The sequence below is a fragment of the Bacillus rossius genome, assembly GCF_032445375.1.
Source record: "Bacillus rossius redtenbacheri isolate Brsri chromosome 9 unlocalized genomic scaffold, Brsri_v3 Brsri_v3_scf9_2, whole genome shotgun sequence".
Taxonomy (NCBI): Eukaryota; Metazoa; Arthropoda; class Insecta; order Phasmatodea; family Bacillidae; genus Bacillus; species Bacillus rossius.
Window position 1 is genome coordinate 27707143 of NW_026962013.1, and position 27537 is coordinate 27734679.

General features: G+C 36.2%; 1 protein-coding gene across 7 annotated transcripts in view; it reads right to left on the reverse strand.

Moving 5' to 3' along the window:
- The window catches only part of LOC134543255 (dual 3',5'-cyclic-AMP and -GMP phosphodiesterase 11), a 295462-nt gene that overhangs the window by 12499 nt on the left and 255426 nt on the right, over nucleotides 1-27537 (reverse strand). For 6 of the 7 annotated variants that reach the window (XM_063388165.1, XM_063388166.1, XM_063388167.1 and 3 more), the window contains 15 exons: nucleotides 26664-26838; nucleotides 23364-23754; nucleotides 20833-21120; nucleotides 19099-19344; nucleotides 18016-18126; nucleotides 16065-16162; nucleotides 15883-15946; nucleotides 13916-14050; nucleotides 13700-13800; nucleotides 10741-10840; nucleotides 9099-9185; nucleotides 7040-7207; nucleotides 5741-5850; nucleotides 3718-3805; nucleotides 747-847 (listed from right to left, as the gene is read on the reverse strand). In XM_063388165.1, the coding sequence (XP_063244235.1) occupies nucleotides 747-847; nucleotides 3718-3805; nucleotides 5741-5850; nucleotides 7040-7207; nucleotides 9099-9185; nucleotides 10741-10840; nucleotides 13700-13800; nucleotides 13916-14050; nucleotides 15883-15946; nucleotides 16065-16162; nucleotides 18016-18126; nucleotides 19099-19344; nucleotides 20833-21120; nucleotides 23364-23754; nucleotides 26664-26806 (2231 nt within the window). In that variant the 5' untranslated portion in view covers nucleotides 26807-26838. The remainder of the gene's footprint in view (nucleotides 1-746; nucleotides 848-3717; nucleotides 3806-5740; nucleotides 5851-7039; nucleotides 7208-9098; nucleotides 9186-10740; nucleotides 10841-13699; nucleotides 13801-13915; nucleotides 14051-15882; nucleotides 15947-16064; nucleotides 16163-18015; nucleotides 18127-19098; nucleotides 19345-20832; nucleotides 21121-23363; nucleotides 23755-26663; nucleotides 26839-27537) is intronic. The other variant, XM_063388163.1, reaches the window with a different exon arrangement.

Sequence of the window (27537 nt, forward strand, 5' to 3'; positions counted from 1 at the left end):
CGCGTGATGCCGTGACCAAGGAAAACAGGTTTCATTTTTATATATATAGATAACTTATTTTATTAATAATGAAAAATACATGCTACATTTGAAATAAAAACAAAAATATGGGCTAAAATTTGTGCGTTTCAAGAAAAATTAAACTTTACAGTGAAAATAGGGTAAGCAGAAGTATGAATAAATACACTATAAATTGGAAAACTTAATTAATTATCAGAAACTATTTGGTCTAAATATTTTGTTACTACCAAAGTACATACGTACCTTTAACATAAAGCCAAATAATTTTATATGTTAAAATGTTAATGATAAGAGTTGAATCATGTTTAGATTTAGTTTCATTTAACAAATGAACTGGCATTCCAGAGTAAAAAAAAATTTAATTTTAATAAGATGAATGGTACTGATAGTATGATCACTATGACTGTTTTTGCAGTATTTTCCATTTCACAAAAGTAATTTGAAATGAAATGATTCATAAGCATTATGTTCTCTCAGTCCAATACCAAATTAATCCTTTCTTAATTTCCACAAGTTTTATCCAATACAATCACAAAATCTCAATTCTCAACCCAAAAATTCTAATGTTGGCAACGTAAATATTGATGTGCCACGGTAGAGATATGTCCAATCAATAATATAATATTTTGTAGGCAAGTTATAAATTGAAAATAACTGATAAACACTTTTTTATAGAGTAAATGAAGAAAAATTAAACAAAATAATTAAAAAAAGTGTTATCTCACCTGAAATACACTGCCAGGTCCGTTGACAGAATGGCGTCCTCCAAGACCTTGATTATCCTGGAGTATTCTTCTGGCGACACATTGCTCAAAATCTGATTTCCCTAAGAAACAAAAAATATGAAAATTAAAAAAAAAAAAATCTTTGAAAAATATATTTTAGAAAGAAACTATTATTTTCTAAATACTTACAAATTAAGAATACAACAGTAAAACAAATTAACAATAAAACATATTTTAAAAAATTCTTTTAATATTGAATTTTCCCAAAAGATATTTGTAAATTTTAGGCTGAATACATTCAAAACATAAAGCTATAAAAAATTTCTTACATGAATTCCGTATCACTTCAAACTGCCATCATCTGTCAGTCTATGAATTATGTACAAACAAAAATTAGCAAATCCTACAATAAGGTATCAGGGTAGTAAACATATCTTGCAGATTCTACTACTCCTTATTGACATATACCACCAGAGCATTTTAGTTCATTAAACCATTTACACTATCTAAAGTACGTCTTGCTCTAGATGACAGAAAAAGTGGTTCATGTTAAATTTTGAAATTATCCTGTGTTCAAAATGATGAGAAACTTTGATTGAAATCTTTTTGACGTGACATCTAATAAATCGATGAACGCCGGTTGCACGCACAAAAAAGTGTCCTGTTACACACATTGTCCCGTTACGCTGTGTCCCCTTAAACTCATTTTACTCTTGCATCGCATCTATCTCTCTTCCACTCGATTGGAACAACCTTCGATTTGACTTTTTCGAGGCACATTAAACTTGAAACACTCCCATTCATTTCCTACTTTTCCTATCATCGTCCTATCCTTAAACAGAATAACACAGATTGGAAGAAGTTAAATAGCAAACATGTATAAAAGTTATAGTTAAAATAATCTCTTTGTTAAAGTAATAAACATATTTGAATTAATGAGTGCAAATAAAAGTAAATTTATCAATTACATTGTAGATTTCATTTAACTCCTTCTTTGTATCCATACAAAATAGTGGTAATTCAATAAAAAATGATTCAATTTTACTCATAAAAGTAGAGATGGACGAGTTGAGGTTTTTTGGCTTCGAGTCGAGTCGAGCCGAGTTTAGCAATTCATATTTCGAGTCGAGTCGAGTTCGAGTCACAAAATTTTTGAAGAGGTCGAGTCAGTTCGAGTTTCATAATTTTATAATTTTTTGCGTCGAATATGATAAATAAAATATTACTACACCCATTGATATAAAAATTGTGTATCCAAGATGTATCTGCATTATTTAAATATTTTAAATGATTAATTAGCAAATCATTATGTTATTTAAATATTTTAAATGATTAATTCAAATCATTATGTTATTTAAATATAAAAAACTAAGCTTTATTTCAGCATGATTTCACAGTATCTTTAATGTAGCTATCCTAACCATATCAACCGTCCACAATGTTTTAAAGTATTTATAATGTAGCTAACCTAACCTAATTGACCATAGTTATCATGAGTTGTCCAAAATAAACATTCTCGGACACACTGCAAACGAAAAATATGGCGGCGTACAAATAAATACCGTTGCCTTGTTTATGGTATTTCCTTTTATCAACACCGCCATATTTATTTACAATGAACAAAAAAAAAAACGAAGATTTACGATCGTGAGTTTGGCTCTTTCGTCTGTGAAAAGAAGGCTTTACGAGTTACGTAACTTTTTTTTTCCGATCCACCGGCAGATCCCCACATGAACAAACAGCTCAAGGGATATAGGCCTTGTCACATTGTCACATTCTCAATGTAAATACACTTTCCGCGGCAAGATTATTCGCCCGGAACTTGTTACAACTACAAGAATATCGATATGTTTTTAAATAAATATGTCATGCATTTGATTTGGCGATCAGTAACAGATTGCCAAATAAAATGCATGAGCGTTGTTATTATTATATTTTATTCAAACAAAAAGAAAGTAATTTTATCCTAAACGTTATTGACACGCAGCGCTGCGTAGCGGAGCACAGCCAAATTTAGTTCCAAAATGCAAGGCTGGCTGGCCTAACACGCAGCCATTTTCACGCATCACGGCTTGGTGTTATTTACTAAATATTACAAGATAATTATTTTATGTTTTTATTTTTAGGTTACGGAAATCTCTTGTCTATACGAGTTATTATAAACGGGGCACGATAAACGTGATGATTTTTAATATATGTGCGTTTTGCAACAAATTTTTCTTCAATGAAAATCCATTTACGTATTTTGTAAACAAATGCGGTACCGTATTTGAAGTAAACACAGGATGGAAAACAAAATGAAAACAGTGCACGCTGTTTTCCAAGCATTTTTTTTAATATAAAATGGTCATGTGACACAATTTTGTCCTATAAACTGTCGCCACTATCGACAAAATCACGTTACGACGTCACGTTCATAAATGAAGGTAGGCCTAGGTTTGGTTGCACTTGTACCTATTATAGCGCCGTAGCACGGTAGCGGGCAAGGTTAGGTTTGCACGGGATTTGTTTTGTTTAAAGGTCATTATCATTTCTTGCTGTATTAATGACTTGGCGAAAACGTTAAGACAACCTATAATAAAGTGCTATAATGTCACGATGCTGGTACTTAACTCGAAACGTGTTTCGAGTCTCGAACTTGATAAAATATGTGACTCGGTTTTCGAGTCGAGTCAATCTGACCCAACTCGGCTCGGCTCGACTCGATAAACCAAGACTCGAACCATCTCTACATAAAAGTATGCAATCATTTCATCAATGTTTTGTTACGACGTCACAAACTATCGTCCGTAAACCGACTTTACAGACAACCAATTTTTTTTATAGTGGGTTTCAGTTTTTAAAAACTTAAAAAAAAAGTTATTAAAAAAAACTTGACATTTTTGCTGCTCTTGCTTTACTAGTAAAATATGGTCAGATTATCCAAACCATGCAATCTGCCGTTTGAGATCACTCGGAGGTGCTTGCTTGCCTGGCTACTGAGGATCATGAGGCACTGGTCGAAGTGGTGGTGCTCCATCGTCGACGTGGAGTACAACCTGGCCAGCGGGGATGACGCTCTGCAAGCCCATCACGCACATCCTCTACAGTTCCATTTCCCGGACAAACATCAAGGACCATTAGGTAAGTCACCGTGCCCATCAGGGACGTCGGAACAGGGGGGGGGGGGGGGCAGCAGGGGCGAGTCGCCCCCGTGCTGTTATGCATGGGGGGGGGGGGGGGGGGGGCGAGAGCAGCATTTTGCCCCCATCCTTTTCTCAGAATAAATGCTTGGTCCTAGTAGTATTTTTCTCAACCAGTAGTTACAAACATTGCATTGGTGAACACATTGATTAGAAAATCATATCTATTGACATTAAATTCAAGACCGAAGATAAAGGGTAGATCACATGTGTTAGGTTATTTTGTCACCCACTACCCACGATATTTTAATCCATATTTAATACATACTACGTCATCAAATTCTTGGAATGGTATATTTAATATTTTGGTTCGGAAACTCATTATATAGCACAATTTTGCATCCCGCACCCCCCACTCGATGACTGAGGTAAGTGTGATTCATCTTTTCGCCCCCTTCCCTCATGAAAACGTTCCGACATCCCTGGTGCCCATACATTCTTGTATTTATTTAAAATTCAAAGTAAGAGTATAAATTCTGCAAATTATCATCCAGTCATTTAAAAAAACAAATAGAAAAAAAACTATTGATGGGCCAAATCCCTATTTTCTCGAATTTGAATCCAAAAGAGCACCTCTAATACAAATCTAGGTCTCGAGGATCAAAAATAAAATAATGCACACGAAATAAAATCGTTAGCTATGGTGGTGAAATATTCAACCCTTCAAATGTTTTGTTTCACAATCTAAATTTCCAGAATCAATGCATATTGTAATTTTATTTACATTATTGCATGTTAAACTACACTATCTTGGGGAATGGTAACATGATAGGTATGAAGAAAAAAAATTGACCTAGTAAACTTCAGAGGTTACCAGTGCTGAATTTTCTAATTTACTTGATTTCCTCCAATACTTTTCTTTATGTATTTTTCTTTAAATATTGAATCGTTCGAATACTAAGAATTTGATAGTATTTGAGAATTTGATTGGCCCATCCCTAATCAAAACCTTAAGTTTTTAAGAAACAAAACTTTCACTTCAAAATATCACACACAAGTCATCCATGCCTCTCCATAGCACTTGCCAAGAGTGTAATGGGTAGAGACACGGAAATTTCGCGCATTCATTTAGTCGCAAGTTAGAATGCAAACCTCCACTCTCTTGCACTGTGTTCATGATTGCCCCGCAGTTACTTGGACACACCCCTCTATGACAGAGAGCCAACGATGCCCAGCTGGGAGGGGAGTAAGCGAATCGGGTAGTGCCAATTAACGAGGATAAACATGCTCTCGCTAAAAAATCAACCAATGGGGCAGTAAACATGGGTTGAACACACCTACCACCTTAAATTCTACTCTGAAGCCAGACGAATCTGTGAAATTTTCGGGTCTCTAGTAATAGGCCTTTAAGTATTAAGGATGTTGCAATATGACCATACTGTAATTCACAAAATTATTTCATTAGTGTACGCCCGAACAAAACAACCTCAATACTTGTATCAAACAAATTTATAAATTGAGCTTTTGTAACTAGGTTACCATTTTTATTTCAATAAATATTAGTATCTCAACTTAAAATGACCTACTATATGTTATGACAGCTAAATCCGAAATGAGTTTGCAAATCTAAGAGAAAACCTTGTGCCATTTTTGTAAATAATTAATTTTAGCTAAAAAGTTATTTTTGCCAGAATATTTTCATGCAGTATACAAATAAAACCTACTAACAAAAAAAATCAACAATTTTAACACCATTTCTTCCATTTGCATGTTGCCTATTAGGAGCAGAAACTTGAAAATTAAGCATTTAATTTAGGTTTTTTTCTAATAGCATCGATTTATGTTAATTGGTATCATAAGAAAAATGCTTACTTTATCTGGAATGAATTGTTAGTCCCTCGATGGTCCAGATCATGGCACAGACACGCGATCATCAGTGCCAAGCACTCGATTTCGCCAAAAATCTTCCACCACTGTGTTGCCTACAACAAACATATCAAGCTCTTGTATGCTTTTGAAATGTGTGTCTCAAATGTACAAACATGAAAACAACATATGTAAATATTAAGCATCAATATTTCTCCACCAAAACTCAGTGGTACTAAGTAACAAGATTAACTTATTTACTTTGTAACCATCACAGTGGTACAGAACCCGAAGCAAATATAACATACCTTCCTTAGAAATGCATTTTTTTTTTTCAGGATGAGTGAAGGTTTTGAAATAAACTCACATTCTTTGCAAATTAAACTTATTAATGTAATTTTTTATGTATTTTGTATTTCTCATTGTATTCATACAAATGATGTATGAATATTAATTTGAATATTCATTAAGTTATTCAAATGTATAATTTTCAGTAATAGTTTAAAAAGGTTCAAAGTTGGAAAAGATAAAGAAATTTCTTGGACCCTCTGAGTTGCTTATAAACACACCCCAAGTCTTAAAAGGAAATAATGTACATAATGTAGCTACTCTTAAATAAATTACTGATCAATTTCAATAAGTACAACTGAACAATAAAAATTACAATTAACATTTACATATTATCTAAATATTATATCACTATCACAGAAATAAAATATTATTCACGCCCAAAATTTAAGAAACCTTTAGAACTAAAAAAGTAAAAACAACTTAACTTTGGTTCTGTGCTGTTTCAAAACATTTTATATTCACTTATTTCTGAAACTAAATTTTATTATGCAAGCCCCTGTACATATCAATCCTATAAAAAAAATTTCTTAGTACAACTATTGTGCATTCTTGTATCTTTGTTTATTGTGCTTAAAACGTGTTGTGTTTCACTCAGCCTCACAGAATACAACTTCAATCTTCAAATGCACGTCTCTGCAATCGACTAATTTATGTGGCAGAGTTGACTTTACAAGATTTCTATGCACAGCTAAAATTTTACTACGGCTAAGGTCATGAAAATTTCACAAGCTCATTTAATTTTATTATGGACTAACCTTGTGTTAAAGTTTTTACAAATGAGTCAAGAAGTACATTGTAATGTCCAACAAGATATTCATATGTTAATAAGCATGTAGCTACAAAATCACCAAAAAAGGTACCTAAAGGCATAATATTTGCTAGATCATCAAATGAGTTTGTGAAATTTTCAAAATTTTTTCCAAGCGCAACCCGATGCTAACAAAGCAGACAAACCGTGATGATAGAGAACATCATCTGCGCGACGTTGAATGCGTGTCGCCAGTTGTGGTACGTGACGTGACGGTAGTTCTTCTTGACGCTCAGCAGCCACCTGCAGAGGACTTCGTACTCTATGTGGAACCTCTCAATGAAGTCCAGGTCTAGGAACATTCGTATACAGGCCTGCCAGCAAGTCACAACCAGGCTCCAGTCAATCACGGTTCGAAAACGACAACCCACACAGTTACAGAGACAAGTTATGACCCTTTCCTCCTCACAGATATGAAATGTATTGGGGCTATTATAGCTATGGTGCAAAATAAGATACACGGGCAAAACTTTTGTTTCTAATTACCGGTCTAAGACACTTCAGACCAAGAATTAGGCGGAGCCCATCAAATTATAATTGCAAAATGTTTAAATTAAATTTTTAATACATATTGTCAAAAGTGTATTATACTTTATAAATGTGTACAGTAGAAAAAATTAATAATTTACATGAAATGAGTAATAAAAATTCTGTGTTATTAAAACGAAATAAAAATGGATGTTTAAAACATAAAACCAACTAAGTCACAGAGATATAGTAACATTGAATTTCCTGTAACTGTAATATTTACTATGTAATTTAAAAAAATATTTTTAAAAAATATTTGAGGAAATGGGTGAATTCAAAGATTCAGCACTGACAATTCTGAATTATATTAGGTACATTAGTTTTTATTAATCACACATAAGTATCATATTTGTGTCCACAAAATTATTGTAATTTTAATGTTACTATATAAATGAAATCCTAATAAGTAGTGATTAAAAAAATTATTTCTTAAAAGGAACATTAAAAGGGATTGAGGTTTTATTTAACACCATAGTAATTTTAAATTTATTTTTTGACCCATGAAATTTATATTTGTATTTAAGTAGTAGATTCAAAGTACATACTGTTTTATAGTCAAATTCGAAATTTGGATTTGACTCATCACCGATTATTATATACGAGTAAATAAAAATGTGTCTGCTAGTTACAACGATAAATTTGTGCTTAGCGAAAGCAAGTAGGTCAACAATGTAAGTCGCCTATATGTGTGTCGAACAACACACAGTATTATCACTAACTCAATAGTATATGCAATATTTCAACCTCAACTATGGAGAAGAGAAAATAAAAATTATTATTATTTGAAGCAGTTTTCAAGACATGATGTACCCAACATAGGAACTGTCAAATATAAAACCACAATAATTAATGGGGAAAAAAAATAATCTGCAAATTTATTAGGAACATGTATTAGTTCATACATTTGAAATTAAACAATTAAACAGCACACAAATACGCAACATATGAGAACACAAAAAATTACTTCACATTTTACATCATTGGAATAAAACATATCTAAACTATATTATTGCAATGTACCTCATGAAAATATAATTGTACTAATTACTAGCAACAAGATTTGAGGGTGAATTGCAGTAAAACCAAAATATTACCAAAATGTAAGTTAATACACCATAAAGCACTGAAATGTAACAAACATCATAAAATTAATTAGCATTTTGAGTAAACACTTAACTCAAATCACAAAAATGTAGTATTTAATATATTAAATTTAATGAATGTAATGTATTCAGTATGAAGTTTTTGCAAAAAAAATGTATGTACTTTGTAGATAAGAAAAATTTATAATTTAGTTGGTTCTTTTTGATCTTCCAACTGTTATTAAAAACTAATTTTTACAGTACAACGTTGGTACATTATTTAAAACAAATACTTGCAAATATTTTTTTTTTTCCGAGTGTATCATCTATCAGTCAAAATGTCACTGTTTTGGTGAAATAAGTATCATAAAACATTTGTATGAGTCATGTGTGTTCAAAAACATGATATATATATATATATATATATATATATATATATATATATATATATATATATATATGAATGGAATTCATAAAAAAAAAAACACTGAAATCGCCTGTTTTAAAAACTAAATTGACCTAAAAATAAAACCACAAAATCTTCTATCTATTAATTACAGATAAAAATACTAGTTTTAAAAGTTGATCAGTTTACCTTGAGTGTGTCATCATCATCCATGTGTATGTCATCAAACTTGAAATCGTAGAGGTGATAATGCTGCGAAGATGGAATTCTTAACTTCTGAAACATTTCCTTTCCTTTACATCAGGAATACCTAGGGGTTCTGTTCTAATACAGATAAATACAAAAACAACCACATATAACATATACATATAACATAACATATAACATAACATCCTCTACATGTGTCACATAATTAGTGTTACAATACTTTAAACATAATTCTTTAGATTCAAAGAAATCCCTTTTAATCTCTATTAGTGAATCATAAGAATTTTATTAACAGCCCCAATATGCAGTAAACAAATATATACTAATAATAAAACTGTTTTGAGGTAAAAAGTATGTACATTGAATGAAATTTTGAAATACTATAGGAAATGGCTACTTACAGTATTTGAAACTCAAAAATAATAATTTCATAAAAGTAAACTAAATCTTCGAACACACTAAAATGGGAAATAATATCAAATATTTTATACTAAAATTAAAAAGGCTTACACATCACCAGTTAAGAAAATATAATTCTTAAATGGTTTTGTTATGAATAAAAACTTTTATGTGGAATTTAACACATACTTTTCTTGAAATGGTAAAATATCAGCAATGCCCCAAGACTGTGAGAGTAAAGCTGTGGGTTTTTGCTAGTATGGAATTAAGTGTAGTAGGTAATGATCAGAACAGTAATCCTGTGGTAAAACATAGTTGTTAATTATCTAAATTCCCAACAAAAAAAAATGCAACAAGCAGGTTTATGTTATGTTAATTTTTATATTTTGAGACAATGAAAAATGTAATTAATTCACATTCCAGACATAAACTGAGAACATTATATATATCACTCAATACAATGGTATGTCTACCAGCCCAGCTTAGTACGTAATATCAAATACAACATCAACAACTTGGCGACTATTTCGGGCCCAAAACATTATAAATTATAATGTATAATAAATAGGTACCCAAGCAGTTATAATCAAAACTAGAGCAATATCTACATTCTGTTAAGTGACCCAAAAAGTGAGAGAGCAAATTATATACTGTTTCTGAAAATCGAGGTGTCATGTGTAAAAAGACTATATTTGTGGAGGTAATTGAGAAAGTAAATTTGGGGGAGTTAATAGATGCATTTAATAATTTTGGTGATAGTGTAAGGAATTTTTTAAATATTTATATTATTGTATAATTTTAGATAGTGATTATCACTATTCATCGGGAGTTAAGTGTTGTACTTCTGTGTAGAAAGGGTGATTAGGTGTTATTTAATGGTTTATTTAATGAATCGGGAGTTATTTTACTTTTCAATAAGACCTACATACCTCAAGCCTGCTTACACATAGAAAAAAAATTTTTTTTTACATAAATATACTATTCAAAATGCTAACTGTTTAGTGTAAAGAACCTTAAATAATTTTTGAAATTTACAAAAAGTTATAAAAAAAATTGTGACCATCGCAAAATCAAACCATCCTCTCAACCCCCCCCCCCCCCCCCCCCCTTCCCACCCGCTGTGCCCTAGAGGTCTATCAATTTCCGCAGAAACTAACAAGAAAACACCAAAAATGTTCAAGAAGGAAAAGATTCGGAGTAAGAAAGAAACTTAAACGACACTTACCCTCAGTCTTTGTGCATCCTCCAATGACGCTGAAGCATGGTAACTCAACACCTCCAGAGTAACGCTCTGTTTTGCCATCGCTATTACAGCTCTCTCGTACCTGACAAAAAAATTCAAGCACGGTTAAACCTTGTAACAATGTACCTTATTTTAGAAGATTTCTCACTTTTCAGTACTAATTTTTATATCCCTACAACCTTTTTTTACTAAAAGTTCAGTATAAAGTACTTTTATTGTGTAGTACCAAAATTGTAGGGTTTTTACTCAGGTGCATTATAATGAGATATGACTATATTCATTCTTTGTAGTCCATTCCTATTGTTTTCTCTATGATAACTAGGCATGTGCGATACTTCAACTAAATGAATCAATTGAAGCTCAATTTTTAATATTCAATATGATTTTGCCAGGAGATTTTCTATTCATTTTATTTGAAGCTTCACATCTGATGTGAAGCTTCATTTTTGTTGCAAAGTTTTAAAACATTGAAAGCCCTAGATTTCCTCATGAAATATTCTGTTTTATTGAGGTTTACATGTTTTGCTTGAATAAAGTCGGTTACTTAAAAAAAAAAGTCATTCAATTTGCTTTTATGAATGCTGAATATTAATATTATGCATGGTTATTTTATCATTTTAATTGAATTTATATATATACAGTAGAACTCATGTTTTCAAGAGGGCATAAGGAAAAAAAAATCATTAAAAGCAGGTAAACTTTTAAGCAGGAACATTACAACAGGGATCTACTCTAAAGGGTCCAATTGGTTAGTCACTTAAATCAGTTCAAACATTACAAACTTTTTTGGCGTGACGTCTAATAAATCGATGAACGCCATCAATTAACGCCGGCTGCACGCACGAAAAAATGTCCCGTAACGCACATTGTCCCACTACGGATGTGTTCCGTTACGCTCATTGTACGCATGCGCCGTATCTCTCTTCCACTCGATTAGAACCACTATCGATTTGACTTTTCAATCATGTTTTCGTCGTTTGAATTATTAATATGATATAATTTTACGATTGTCCACTGATTTTCAGCACAATCGGTACGGTTATTTAAAAGTAATGTTAATTTTTCAAATACGTTTTTAACGAACAATGGTATTTTACAGTTACACATAATAATTCAAATTACACCCGGGATCTTTTGCACAATGTTTTAAAAAATATTGTAACATATTATAAATAAGTTTGGTGTATTTGGGATGCATATGTGTTATAAAATCGTATTATAAAAACGAAATAATATTATTCCCCTACGGTGCTGCTATCTACGGTGACGGACGCGAACCGAACGAATCGTGCTCTCTATCAGCAGCCGTGGGAACCAGGCACTCGTTAATACATATTTTCCTTTGTTTATCGCGATGGGTGTTATTATTAATGAATTATAAATAAAATTTTGTGCCCGGGGCCACAATTGCATATCATTTTGAGCACTGGAAAACATAAAAATGTAAAATATTCTTGACTATTTTTAATCTGTGTTTTTGATTGCTTATTACCACAATAATTTCGGCAATAAAGGTTAGTTATCCTTGCATTTTAAAAATCTGATTACTAGTATAATTTCAAGTATTTATTCTTTTATTATTAAAATAAAAATGATTCAATTTTATTCATAAAAGTATGCAATCATTTAATCAATGCTTTGTTATGATGTTATTGTAAACTATCGTCCGTAAACCGACTTTACAGACAACCAATTTTGTTTTTACTTCAATAGTGTTTTTTTTTATATTCACAATTTGATACGACTTCGTGAATATTTTAAACATTTTATTTGATATTAGCTTTGCATCAAAAAACTAGTATTTGTGAAGGCCTAATTTTTATTTATTATTTATTATTATTATTTGAGTGCCTACCAACAGTCAAAGCCTTTAACAGGTAGGCACTTAACAATTATTACATAAAGAAACAACAATAACATACACAAAACACAATGATAAACACAACAATAAAAATGGGACAACACAAACATAAACACAAGACAAAGGACCCTTATAAGATTAAGTAGTTAAATTTGTCAAATTTAAATTAATTCTTATCAATGAAATAACAATAAAACATTATTTACATCAGAAGTTATCTTAACTGCAAGATTACCATAGTAAACCAGCAATGGTGTGTGTCGAAGATATTATGTTAAATCAGTGTTAAAAAAATGAGAGCCTTTCAGTACTTGCCAGTGATGAGTAAAGATTGAACCTCAGTAACGAGCAATTCAATGAGTTCTCAAGTTGTAACTACACTTTCTGACAAAATTTTACGTATAATTCCTTAAAATAATGCCGAGAGTGATAAATATATTCGAAAATTGTGTTTTCAAACAACATTTCTCGACACAAATCTCGCACAGTTTCTGCACCCGCTGCTAGAATTTGCTGCAGAGCGAAAGATTAAACTGTAAATGAAAAGGCTCCCAAAAAAGCAACGACTTTAAAAAAAATTTTGATTACTGGCTTTGGACTTTAGACCCTGGATTTTTATTTGAACACTGCCCATCTTGTTAAAATTAATTAAACAGTTAATGCTATTAAGTTTCCCTTTGTCTCTACCAAATTTGGTTTTCACCATCTGACACAGATGGCAGCACCATGGTTACACGTTTCTGTTCCATACGACTTCCATTCCTGTCATGAAATTACTCTTACCAAATACTGAGAGCCAAAATATTTAAACATCAAAATGTGTAAAACTACCATAACACTATTTTGCAAGGCCTGTTAATTACCTATTATTTGGAAAGAATTCTAATTTTATGCTCAGAAATATAATTTTTAAAGTTTCGTTGACAGTGTTTTCTGAAAAACCAGTATGCAGGATCCTATTTATGTAGCTAAATAAAGCACTTACACGGGACCAATAAATAAAACATTAGTTAATGTAAGAAAGAGTAGTTTAAATGGTTAATCAGTAATCACATTAACATAAAAATGCAGACAACTCACATGTGCGTATTGTGGATCCCCATACCGCAGAAGATCGCGAACGCCTCCACAAAGTTCTCGTCATTTTTGGTGAAGGGCAGGTCATCAAACTTGTTTATGAGCTGTTGCAAAAAAAAAATAATAATAATTAGCCCAGTTTTACTAACAAAACCACCAGAAGGGTTTTTCAATGATTGAATTTCAAAGTTGCATTACTCTCCGAATGTTCAAGCACACCTGGATAACGCCGATGATTTGCCCCGACGAGTTCTTGATGGCCATGCACAGAATACTTTTGTGTTTGAACCCGGTGCCTTCGTCCACCGAAGAATCGAACCTCTCATCTTCGTACGCGTTTGGAATATTTACAGTCTGGAAAAAACAAATCAAAACAAATGTTGCATAACTTGAACCAAAATGCACTGTCAATGGATAAAATAATTGTTCACATAAATTCTTTTACCCAAGATGATAAAAGTGTATGTGAAAAGATATGTTATGTGCAAAGTTAAAACAACAATCATTCTAAAGAAGCAATAATCATAACTAACTGCATGAATTATAGATAAAGGGGATAGTGAAATGGTAAAACAAAACTTTACACATAATAAGAAAATAAGAAAACTCTAAACCTATCAGAAAGCAACAACCTGTGAACTTAAGTGCACACAATAACAGCCAAGACTGTATTATTTGCATCATGTTAAGTAAAACAAAAATTTAGATTTTAATGCTTAAAATTTAAACTATGTACCTAATCAGGAAAATTAAAATCTTAAGTTTACTTTAGAGTACCTAATAAATTACTTAAAAGTTACCGAGTATTAGTGTCAAATAGATTAATAGTAATGTTGCCAAATCAAATTCACGTGTCTTGTGCACATTAAAATGTAATCAACTTCAGACATCAACTTGCAGCATACAATAAGTTTAAAAACAACAGACTAAAGCAAAGCACATATGACTATTTCTACATCAACACAGTACGTATTAAATGCAAGCACTTAAAACCGTGTGGTACCATGTCATTAACTTCCACAACTAAAAGATATGTTTAGAAATTGAACTATTTTGTTCTTTATTTGAATATATATATTTTTTAATAAGCAACTAAAAATAATGTTAAATGCCACAAATGATTCTTTTTTACATAAAATTAGTTAAAAAGTAATTTAAATGGCTTTCTTTCATTAAAATTTAAAATTACAAAATTTGCACAGGCCAATATGAGACATTTTATTCCACCAATACAAATACACAAATTATTACTGATTCAGATAGCTTGCTGCAGTAAACTTTAAGGCCAGTTTTATGCCAATTAAATGCATTTTGCATTATGTAACCAAGAAGGTTGAAATGTGTTATCAAAATTCTGCAAGATCCTTCCAGAACATAAATATCTAAAGGGTTGAGGAAGACTACAAATTTACAATCTGCAGGTATTTTTTTTTTAATTTTTGTAATTAAATCACAAGTTTATACATGTATATATATTTTGTTGGTGTTTTACGAACATGCAATAAGGGATGTATTAGTTTTTTTTTAATCTGTAAACTTATTTTTGTATTAATGTTTTCAAGACATTTATTAAACAAATCTGTAATGACAGAACCATTTATTCCCTGTTAAATTAATAATTTGTGCAAAAAAATCCGGAGACAGATTTTCTCAAGAAGTTATCACATTAGAATGAAAGGTCTGCATTTTCCAGTCACAAAAATTAGAAAGCCCTTATAAAAGAGAGCATAATGACGGACATCCTTCTCAGTAGGTACAATATCACGTTGGAATCCCAAACACTTAATACGCAAAATCACTCTGAATAAACTCTTGCTATAGATTTCTGATATCTATTACATATTTAACTTGAGTACGTAAAGAAACATAAAATTGGTGCCATACAGAATGCTTTCTAAAAAAGATTGAAAAAATGGGTTCAGTAAAAAAAAACTTTTTATTACCTACCGGTAATGGTATTAAGAACAATTATATTAAAACACAAATGTTAACAGCAAAGAAATAGAACCACATCACCACACTGGCTTTGGCAACTCTGCTGCATTTTCGACAACATTTCAAATCACAGAACCACATAATGCTACTTTATCAGCGAAGCCACAGAGAGCACAAAGGAAGGCAGAGCTTAGAGAGCAAGCGACAACAGAGACGAGCAAGCCAGCGATGGATGCCTCCCCTCTACATACCTCACCTGTAGTGGCAACATAACCCGTAATGCCCACGTTTATCGGGAACCGGCTCTCGAACGGGCTGCAAGCAGAGAGCACAGCGCAAATCACACACCCCGTCGGAGGAGGAGACGATAGTGGGCGCTGGCCGAAGCCTGCCGAACCAATAACACAGCTTGCACACGGGGTGGGGTACTTGCCTGGTCCGCGAATCGTTCTCCTCTCCATTCAAGTCGCTAGCTTCGAAGTCAAATACCCGTGAGAAGCTTCCTTTGGACGCTTGATGGACTAGAAGTACCTACAGAAAAACAAATGTTGTTTAATAAAGTAGCCATGTAATACTGATGCCAACTATGACTAATATCATCATCAACTAAGAATGAATTGGATCCCCATCCATCACCACCAGGAAATGACAAATGACTATGGAATAATAGTCAGCATGATTCTGTACAGATTTGACAAAGAGGTCAATATATAATGCAATTCATATATAATGAAAATGGATCATTAATCACCATCTAAATGAATAGTTTTTGGAGTCCCTTATTTAGAAAGTAGAAATTATATAAATGACAAACTAATGCCTAGCATGCATTGCTATGCCTCTAATTTTATTTTGTAATTTGTTTGAAGTAAGTACACATATACAAGGAATCTCTTTATCTTTATATATCCATCTTATTCCTTATCTATATCTCTAAATCTTTCTTCATATATATATATATATATATATATATATATATATATCCCTCCCTCTATCTCTCTACATATGTCTATCCCTCTATACCTCTCTCTATATCTCCATCTAGTCATGTCTATATTTTCCTATTTATACCTTTATCTTTACAATACAGAAGACAAACATTTATTTACATATATTTGTTACCTATCTATCACCATGAGAAGACTACATGGCAGTTCGGAGCCTTGCATTTACCACTCTAGAAGAACCAGCGAGCGTTGCACTTAACATCCTGCCTCACTAACAATGACTGACTATGCGGGCTCCTCATGAGTGAACAGAGTCGGTACCCAAATGGTTCTGAGCCCACAATTTCTAGGTACTGTTGCCTTAAGCCTGTGTAAAACTATATGAAATAAAAATTTTCCATTTTATATTTAATGTAGACAGGTATTCCAAGTTTTACGAAAATCAATTGTAGAATTACTGGCATAAATAACATTGGCAGTACTTAAAGTGACATACATTTCAGTAAGGGACTGATAAACAGTATGTCCGTAAAGTCATGGTGCACTTTCGGCCAGTCTCAAGAAAGCAACGAAACAAGATAATAAATGTAATATATTCACCATATAAAAGGTAAACTCTCCAAGTTTGCATACCTGTTCAGTGCAGTTCGATGTGGCCTCCATTTGTTGCCCTACACACACCGAAACTATATTCTAGTTCTTCCCACTCACAGTTAAGGATGTCTGGTGTAACAGAGTGAATAACGTCGCTGATTCTCCATTTTAAATGATTAATGTCACTGACAAGTTCACTGTACACATGTTGCTTCACATAACCCCACAGGTAAAATTCTAATAGCGTTAGGTCCGGAGATGACAGCACCACTGGGGGAATGTTTTCTCCAGAAACTCACGAACAATGTTGGCATGTGTGGAGGAGCACCGTCCTGATACGTACACTTTAGATTTTACCTTTTATTTGGTGAAGATTACACATTTCTATCTTGTTTCGTTGCTTTCCTGTGATCGGTCTGAAGTGCACCACGACTTTACACACACACTGTATTTGCCAGTACACAACAGTGTAACTGTGTGAAATATGCAATGTGACTTATTTCAAGCTGCCAATGATCTGACGCCGCAGAGCAAGCAACGGAAGTACATGATGAGTAGAGACCTGCAAAATTCGCGGTTTCGATCGCCTTCAGTATAGTCTGCACATACCCCTGTACACTCGGGCAAATAACGCAAGTTCATTGGCTGCCGACTTGCAAGTCGTCTCAGCTGGTTTGTCTGTGATTCGATCGGTCTTTGGTTGAGGGTTTATAACTGGTTGAGATTTGTCCAGATGAACAGTAAGCCAATAGCAAAATTATCTAAGAGGTATGTGTGTTTGAATTCTAGCCTACCACCGAATTAATCCTCGAATTTTGCAGGTCTTTAATGATGAGCACCCACCTGCACCCTCGAGCACTGTATGAGAGACTGTGTGTGCGTGAGGATGCGCAGGACCATGTGCTCGATGGTGCTCTGTTCCTCGAAGATCATTCGCGCGAGATCCAGCAGCACCTGCAAACACAGTATCACTGCGTCAAGTCGCACCGTTCAGCTAGCTCCTGAACCTTTCTGCATACACTTGAGCTTCATACTGTTGTGTGTCAAAGCCAAGTTTTTTACACCAGCATTTATCACTCTGTAGGCATACACCTTTATTTATAAGTATTCCCCCATGTGAGGTAAGACAGAAAACATACACTGCTCAAAAATACAGGACATAGTTCATAAACGTAACATTTTTATGGACATATATTTTTTTTTTTTCAAAAAAATTATTGTTAATTCAGTTCTGTGAATTTGACAGCCAATTAGTATCAAATACAAAAATTAATTAAAGTCAAAACATTTGTAGTGAGCACAGAGAACTAGTTTGTTAGTTTCTTTAAATTTATTTCTACACAAATGTTAATGAAATATTACTAACAATACTTCACTTATCTTACATTAATAGTCACAAAAATTATTTATAAACAATTAACCAAACGATAAATATTATATTGCATACAATACATCTCCAGTTAGGAATAAATAGGGTGAGAGGAGAGAAAAAATTAATTAATATTGTTGTGTTTGGAAGACATCAATGAAAAAACCCAAGCCCCTTTGAAGGAAGGTTGAAGAGGAGGGGAAAATTCCCAGGGTCTGGGCATCAGGAGAGGCCTCTTTAAGTTTCAACATACATATCTATGATATGATAAAAATTACATGTCTATTGCTATAAAAACCCATTGTAAAACTTACATATTGTTTGAGTCATGCACATCAACGTATCTACATTTATAGCCATGGGTACATTTGTTTTTTTAATTTTGGGTTTGCAAATAATATATTTAAGTAAGGAAAACATGGAAGAGGGGGGATGGGGAGACGAAAAAATTATTTGCCCCCCCAAGTCGTTAGTTTCTGTCGACGGCCCTGCGTACCGGCACCACCACCAGTGCATCCTCGCGAAGCACCACACCAGCGGCAGCCGCCAGGACTCACCTGGTTCCTCTTCACCTCCAGCTGGCTCTTCTCGTAGAGCTGCGCGTTCCGCAGGCCGATCCCGCAGAACTGCAGGTAGCTGGCGAACACCTTCTCGTCGGTGCTGGTGAAGCACGAGTCGTGGTGCTTGTTGATGACCTGCGCCACACCGATCACCTCCCCGTTGAAGTCCTTGATGGGCATGCACAGCAGCGTGCGGGTCTTGTAGCCCGTCAGGACGTCGATGTCGTGGTTGAACCGGTCGTCCTGGAAGCACCGTGGCCGGCACATCAGAACAATCGCACCAACAATTAACCACCACCGAGGGCAACTCCAGGGCCAGACAACCACCTAGTAGGCCCTTACATTACCTATGCATCATTTAATTGTAGAATCTATTCCGTATTTAACGTAAACATTTATCATACTTTTAATAATGCTAAGAATCATATTTTATTGTTCTCATTATTTATTAGTTGTATTTTTAACATCTTAATGATCAAAACCATCGTCGTCCTTGAAGTTACTGATTGGCTTAAAAACATTGTTTTAAAGAGTTTATTTTGTATAGGGGAACTATCCGATACCACCAGACCCATTGGCAAGACTCTCTCCAAACACTGTGAACTCTAAAAAGTAAAGTGGTATCGGATAATTACCAGCCTAAGTACTTTATGTCAGTTCCTCTTTTCTATGGTACCAAATAAAAATGGTGCTGTGCGAGTCGAGAAAGAGATACAGAGATAGATATAGAGAAAGATATAAAAAAATATATAGAGAAAGAAAGAATGTCTAGAGAAAGAAAGTGTCTAGAGAAAGAAAGTGTCTAGAGAAAGAAAGTGTCTAGAGAAAGAAAGTGTCTAGAGAAAGAAAGTGTCTAGAGAAAGAAAGTGTCTAGAGAAAGAAAGAGTGGCAGAGAGTGACTGAGTGAGATAAGAGAGGGACAGAGATAGAAAGTGTGATACAGAAATACAGTGTGATATATATATATATAGAGATGTATAGAAGAGAAATATATATATATATACATAGAGTAGATAGGTATATAGAGAGATAAAAATAAAGAGTTAGAGATATAGAGAATTATACAGCTATATTTATATAGACAGACAGATATATATGATGATACATACAGAGATATAGACAGATATGTATATGTAATTTACATATATATGTAATTTACATATATATGTAATTTACATATATATGTAATTTACATATATATGTAATTTACATATATATGTAATTTACATATATATATATAATTTACATATATATGTACACACATAGAGATAGGGAGATTGAAAGATATGGAGTGGTATGGATAGATGAAAATAAAGAGATGTATTAATTGATATATAGAAATACAGAGAGATAAAGAGATGCTTATACATATATATATATATATATATATATATATATATATATATATATATATATATATATATATATATATATATATATATATATATACATAAATACTCTCTATCTGTATGTCTATATCTTCACAAAACAGAACACACAAGCATATTTTTATCCATCTTTTTTTATCCGTCACAGGTGTGACAAAATTACATAAAAACAAGCACGCATTCTAATACTACATTGTGTTAAAATTTCAAACCCATCAATGAAGAACTTTCTAAGTTTTAAGATTGTGAAAGAACATTTACTTTTTTTTTCCCCAGATTGCCCATCCGTTCGTGCTAGTGCGCTGCGGCCACGCGCGAAGTAAGGTAGACAGACCGACCGTACCTGGTAAGCGTCGGGAATGTTGACCGGCTCGCCCGACTCGGCGACGTAGCCGACGATGCCGGTGCCCCAGGGTATCCGGATCTCGTCCTTCTTCTCCATCTCCTGCAGCGTGGAGCGCGAGCACACGTCGAACAGCTTGGAGACGAGGCAGCGGCGGCGGCCGCCGGCGCGCCGCTCGCCCTGCACCAGGAACAGCGAGCCGCGGTCCGCGTGCAGCAGCATGCTCACGTTCTGCAGGATCTTGTGGCACAGCGAGCGCACGTCCAGCTCGTTGCAGATGTCCTTCACCTGCCGACAGACCCACGCCCCCATGTCCCATGTCCTGGACACACTCTCTCTCTTTTCAAACAAATGTGCTCTCTCAACAATGTAAAAGAACGCATTGTCTGCAGTTTCCTGGCTTCCGGGTTGCAGCCCGCGTCGCGTCGGAGGCGAAGATACCACCGACGACGTTTCGGTCGACGTTGCAGTCACGCCATCATCGACCGAAACGTCTGTTGATATCTTCGCCTTCGATGCGGCTACAACACAAAACTTCTTTGGGCGAGATGGGAGTGAAATTTCAAGGGCCCAATTGTTAAAATGCAGCGGTTTTCGTCGAAACCATTGCTGTGAAACTTTTCTAACGCGAATAAGGAAGAGACTAGGTACTCTGCCAAAGAGATGTATAGTCGAGGTTTGAATTGGCAAAGAAGTTTCACTTCCAACAAGTGTACGGAGTTACACACGATTTTTGTTTTTCAAACAATAAACTTGTATCTATTAATATTAATCATATCAAATTGCATGTGTTGTTAAGTTGTCTAAGCTCTTAATTTTTTCTTAACTGAATATTATTAGTCTATTACATGTATATGAATTTTAGGGATTAGTTATAATTAGCTGAAATAAAGCCTGCATTTCTACTCCAGTGTACACAGTGTACGTACTTCGTTAAATTGTAATTTTTATAAATAAAATTTTAATCTTGGAAAAAAATACCAAATGGGCATTAGACTGGTAAATGGCTCCAACGGATATCACGGAACAGAGTTTCTGCAATAGCATCCGTACGGATTAGCCGTTTACGTTTTTGGGAATAGGAGCCTAGAACTTGGCTGCTGTTGTTGGCCGTGTACGAGCATATCTAGTGTTACATTATTACTTAAGTGTCCTTTGATATAAATTAGTATCTCGTGACTCTGAATGGAAATATCGTGGGTCGACACTTGTTACCTTTGAATATATTTATATACTGTATAGAAGTCGCGAGTGGATAGGATTTACTCTGCGTTTTTCAGGAGCGTATGATGAGCAGCTTGGGAACTTCACCGCTGCACGGCGCTGCCGTAACGCCCTGTATCGTCTTAGGTTGTTATTTACACGTTAGAGCGCAGCACTGTCGCCCGCTGTCATTCCCCCGCACCCCCCACCCTAACACTCACTGCAGCTCAAGGTCGTTCAACGGGAGTTTGTGCGTCACAAAACTGTAGGGATGAGAGGCGGGGTAGAGGGTGGGTGGAGGACAATGCGTGTTTTATGGGAGGGTGGGGAAGGGGTGTTTGAAGAGTTCGACACTTGTCCGCTAGGGACCACCACAAGTTGATGCCCTAGAGATGGTGACGATTGCGGCGGTGAATTAACCAACTACCTCAAACCGTATTAGAAATTTTAACCTGGGCTGGCGACTTCTATCTTTGAATATATATACTGTATAGAAGTCGCCAGCCCAGGTTAAAATTTTTAATACGGTTTTGAGATAATTGGTTAATTCACCGCCGCAAAAGCCACCATCTCTAGGGCATCGACTTGTGGTGGTCCCTAGCGGACAAGTGTCGAACTCTTCAAACACCCCTTCCCCCTCCCGTTGAACGACCTTGAGCTGCAGTGATTGTTGTGATGGGGGGTGCGGGGCAATGACAGCAGGCGACAGTGCTGCGCTCTAACGTGTAAATAACAACCTAAGACGATACAGGGCGTTACGGCAGCGCACTGCAGCAGTGAAGTTCCCAAGCTGCTCATCATACGCTTCTGAAAAACGTAGAGTAAATCCTATCCACTCGCGACTTCTATACAGTGTATATAATATATATATATATATATATATATATATATATATATATCGTACACCGAGAATAATAGGGCCACAACTCAAAAAAAAATTTTTTTTTACATTTTTGTATATTTGTAATGTCTATGGCCATATCTATTCGGTATAACAAGGCCATATATGTAGTACAATAAATATTCACCTGAGATGAGATATGTCCTTATTACATTTTAAATTTGTAAAACAGAAATCAGAATAATACAGCCACATGTTGACATGCGGGCCTTATTATTTGTACAGCTGAGGGTGGGTTGGAATACACCATGGCCATATTTTGACTTGTGCCATAGAAACAGTGCCGACATTATGCACTTCCCGATTGCTGAGGCTAAGAATAAACTTTCAATTATTCACTCTCCTGTAAAATTTAGTTTTTTTTTTTTAGATGTGTCCCTATTATTCTCGGTGTGCGATATATTCGTAGCTTGTGACGGACGCTCACCAGCTCGAAGATGAGCTCCTTCTCGTCGAGGTGCCTGAGCTCGTGCCGGGAGCGGCGGTGGGTCCGGCCCGGGACCTGCGCGCAGCCCTGCCCCGCGGGGCACTCCCCGCCGGCGGGGCACACCGACAGGAAGGTGGGCGTGCCGTCGATGGTGTTCACGATGGGCTTGAGCAGGCCGCCGCGCTCGAACTCGTGCGCGGAGATCTTGCGCACGGGCGTGGTGGCGCCCGACCCGCCGCGCGACGGCGCGCCGCCTCCGCCTCCTCCGCCGCCTCCAACCCCGCCGCCGCCGCCGCCGGGGGAGCAGCCCAGCTCCGGGGGGCATCCCGCGGCGGGCAGCGTGGTCGCGTGGGACACCAGCCACGAGTCCACCACGTGGCGCGTCGCCTTCCTGCGGGCATTCGGCGGACACCCGCGGTGCTGCTATCTGCGGCGGGACCTTCATCAGCCCGGGTGCATGGGGAGGAGGCAGGGACGTGCCTAGGGGGGGGGGGGCGAGCGGGACCATTCACCCCCCCCCCCAGGGTTAAAAATATTTTAATATTAAATTCATAAAATGAAAAAAATAAATATTTAGTATGATATTAAAATTAATTCAATGACACAAGCATAAATGTTTAATTAAACAGTATTTTTAGATAGCCTAAATCAGTAATATAGAACACGTATTTTACAAAATTTTCCCGGGGGAGGACCCCCGCACCCCCCGCCTTCAGCCTGACCCCCCCCCCCCCCCCCCCCCCCTTCCCAGAACAAAATCCTGGGCACGCCACTGGGAGGAGGGGTCAGACAGATCAGCATGGGTAAACGTAAATCGCGGATATTCCAGTTCAAATGTAGATATCTCCGTTATACAATACAGCAAAATGTAGCAAAATGTGCAAGTATTACTAACACTAATTATTAATTCTAGTCGGTTTCCTTTTTTCCGTTCGTTTATACTTTCAATACGTAGTTTTTGGTTTTACTTTTTTCTTGTCCCTTCCCTAATGAAGTACACTTCGCGGGATTGATTCTCTGTCTCTCTCCCCTTTTTCTCTCCCCCTACCTATTTTTCCCCCCAAAAAATATTTTAAATTTTAAATTTTAAATTGAGAACCTGGTTAACCGAATGCCTAGTTAATCGGGTCACGGATAATCAAGGTATTACTGTATTAACAGTTTCATTATTTTTAACAAAATGGGCTGTATTCCAATAAAATTCCTTGTTTTGATATTTTTAAAAGTATTTTTTTCTTAGTTTGTATATGAGACGTTTATATTATATAGTTTAAAAATTTTGTCTGTCCACGCAGCTGCCCCAGCAGCGAATTCTAGCGGCGGGTGCGGAAACTGCGTGTGATTCGCGTACCGAAATGTAGTCGACAGCGCAATTTCCATAAATTTTAACACGCTCGGAATTTTAAAGAAATCAAAGTTAAATTTTCTGTTCGAGTTCCGCATTATAATAGTATTTGTATCGTGAGTACTGGCAGACTCATTCACATTTTTTTTTCATACCAAGGGACGTGACATTTGAAGGATTCGCATAGGGGAATCTGAGTCCGCGTGGGGATAACAGACACATCATCTCTAAGCGGTCTAGGCCTATATATGCAGGCAATCTTTATAATATTCAAAATTAAATATTTTCCCCTAAAAAGGTTTAAAACGTTTATACCCCCTTTTCACAGTTAAAATTACATCCTCAATTAAGGTGATTTTAAATTCGGGGGTTGGCCCTCGAGATCTACGCTTTTCCCTAGGGAAAATCTACAGTATAGATATGTTCTACTACTGCTTAAAATTTCCGTAGTCAATTGCGATTTGAACGTCTTTACAAAACCGTTCACACGGTAACAAGAAAAAAAATGGTCTGGAACCTATGCACAAAGTGTTTCTCTCATCACACTACGAGGTACCATCACATACGGTATTAAAAATTTTTTTTAACAATAGTTCATTGCTTAGCCAGCCACCTGCTGTCTACGCCCTTTTAATGTGCATCTATTACTGCCAAATGATCTATTTGGACGTGTAAAAAAAAACGTGTCAGCGTAGGAACGAATTCGGATATCCTTGAAGTTAAATAATCTTTTGGTTCGGCTGCATCCAGATACGGAAAAAAATACTCCACTAGGACTAAACAACAACTGAAGAAAATACACCTGTTAATAACTAGATTAAGTTATCATTATATAGAGAATAAGTCAACTGAGCGCAGTAGCGGGAAATATTTTCAGAGGGAACTTCACCGGTCCCTTTTATTCTATTTGGAAGGGGATAATTCTTCCTCCCAGGTCAACGCTGTCCGCCCCATGCTCCATCGGTGCAATACACCACCTTAGAATTCGGAAACCACTATTACGCTACGTGGTCGGGCGGCCACAAATATTCCGCTACAAAGTTCACATTGAGGGTGATAGGGGGTGGTAGAGGGGGGGGGGAGAGAGAGAGAAAAAAAGTACATATCTCGGGCCCTTGCGGGTACTCATGGCTCTGGAACCAGCGGCGCGCGGGGTGTTCAGTCCTCCTCACCAAGGCGATCACCGCAAGGGGGTGCTGTCATAGCTTAGAAATATACAACTTACAACACATCAAATTATAAACAACACACAAGACAGAATTTTCTACGCTATGCCTGTTCCAAGTTATTGGGTTATAACATGTAATAAATCAAAGTGGTTCAGAGTAATATATTTTTTTTTAGTTATGACAGTTCTAAGTCGTGTGTTTCTATTTTGCGATACTTCTACATTGCTAAAGTTCTGAGTTACGTGGTTCAGTGTTGTTTATTTTAGTTATGACAGGTAAGTCATTTGTTTCTATTTTACGATACTTCCAAGTCGCTCGGGTTCTAAGTCGCTCGGGTTCTAAGTCGCTCGGGTTCTAAGTCGCTCGGGTTCTAAGTCGCTCGGGTTCTAAGTCGCTCGGGTTCTAAGTCGCTCGGGTTCTAAGTCGCTCGGGTTCTAAGTCGCTCGGGTTCTAAGTCGCTCGGGTTCCAAGTCGCTCGGGTTCCAAGTCGCTCGGGTTCTAAGTCGCTCGGGTTCTAAGTCGCTCGGGTTCTAAGTCGCTCGGGTTCTAAGTCGCTCGGGTTCTAAGTCGCTCGGGTTCTAAGTCGCTCGGGTTCTAAGTCGCTCGGGTTCTAAGTCGCTCGGGTTCTAAGTCGCTCGGGTTCTAAGTCGCTCGGGTTCTAAGTCGCTACAGTTCTAAGTCGCTACCGTTATAAGTCGCTACCGTTCTAAGTCGCTACCGTTCTAAGTCGCCACAGTTCTAAGTCGTGTGTTCCTAAGCAAGGAGGTTCAGCGGTGTAGTGCTCACCGCATGAAGTAGTCCTGCGCGAAGTCCGGGTGCTCGTCCAGCCAGGCCTCCATGCGCGCGTACTCCGGGTCGTAGTAGTGGCGCTTGTCCGGGGCGTCGCCGGCCGACTGCGCCGCCGGACTGGGCGCCGTCTCCGCCGTCATCCTCGGCTCCTCGAAGGGGCGCAGGTGCAGGCCTGCCGACACACACCACACCCGCCCGTGCCAACTCCACACTTCTGAACGAACCGGCGCGACGGCAGAAACTACATAACCTCCAAGCGGCTGCACGTCCAATGTTATCATATTAGAATTGTTTGCTGTCTAATTTTTTAGATGTTTACATAATTATGTTTTAACACATTTTAAAGTTCGTTTCTTTTTTAAAAAAAAAACCTTCGTCCAATTCATAAAAGTGTAATTAATTACGCACGGGGACTATGAAAATGTTTTAATAAATACCAGAGTTATAAATGCACAGCTTACATGATTGACGAACCAATATTTTTAATGTATGATAAATTTTTCCCCTAAATTTAAGTTTTCTCCACAGCTGGCTGTGCGTATATGGAAAAAAAAATTATGAAGGACGAACCGGAGTGTTTTAAATCGCTCGGTGGTTGACCGACCAACGGATAACCAACATTGCTGCAGAGTCCGTGGCGGAAAGACAACATGCATCGCATGCATCGCGTTATATTTTGACGAGGCCGGTAGTTACGGAATTTTGCAATGATAAAGCAGCGACCCGTGGCTTAGTTTGCCACGTTTTGGCCGCGGACGAGTCTCAGTGTAAACATTACACAACAGCTGTATGTGGCTTTGTCACGGTCAAGAGTTGTAAGTCAAGTGAAGGTGTACATTGAATAGAATCAACAGCAAGGAAGATTATTTAA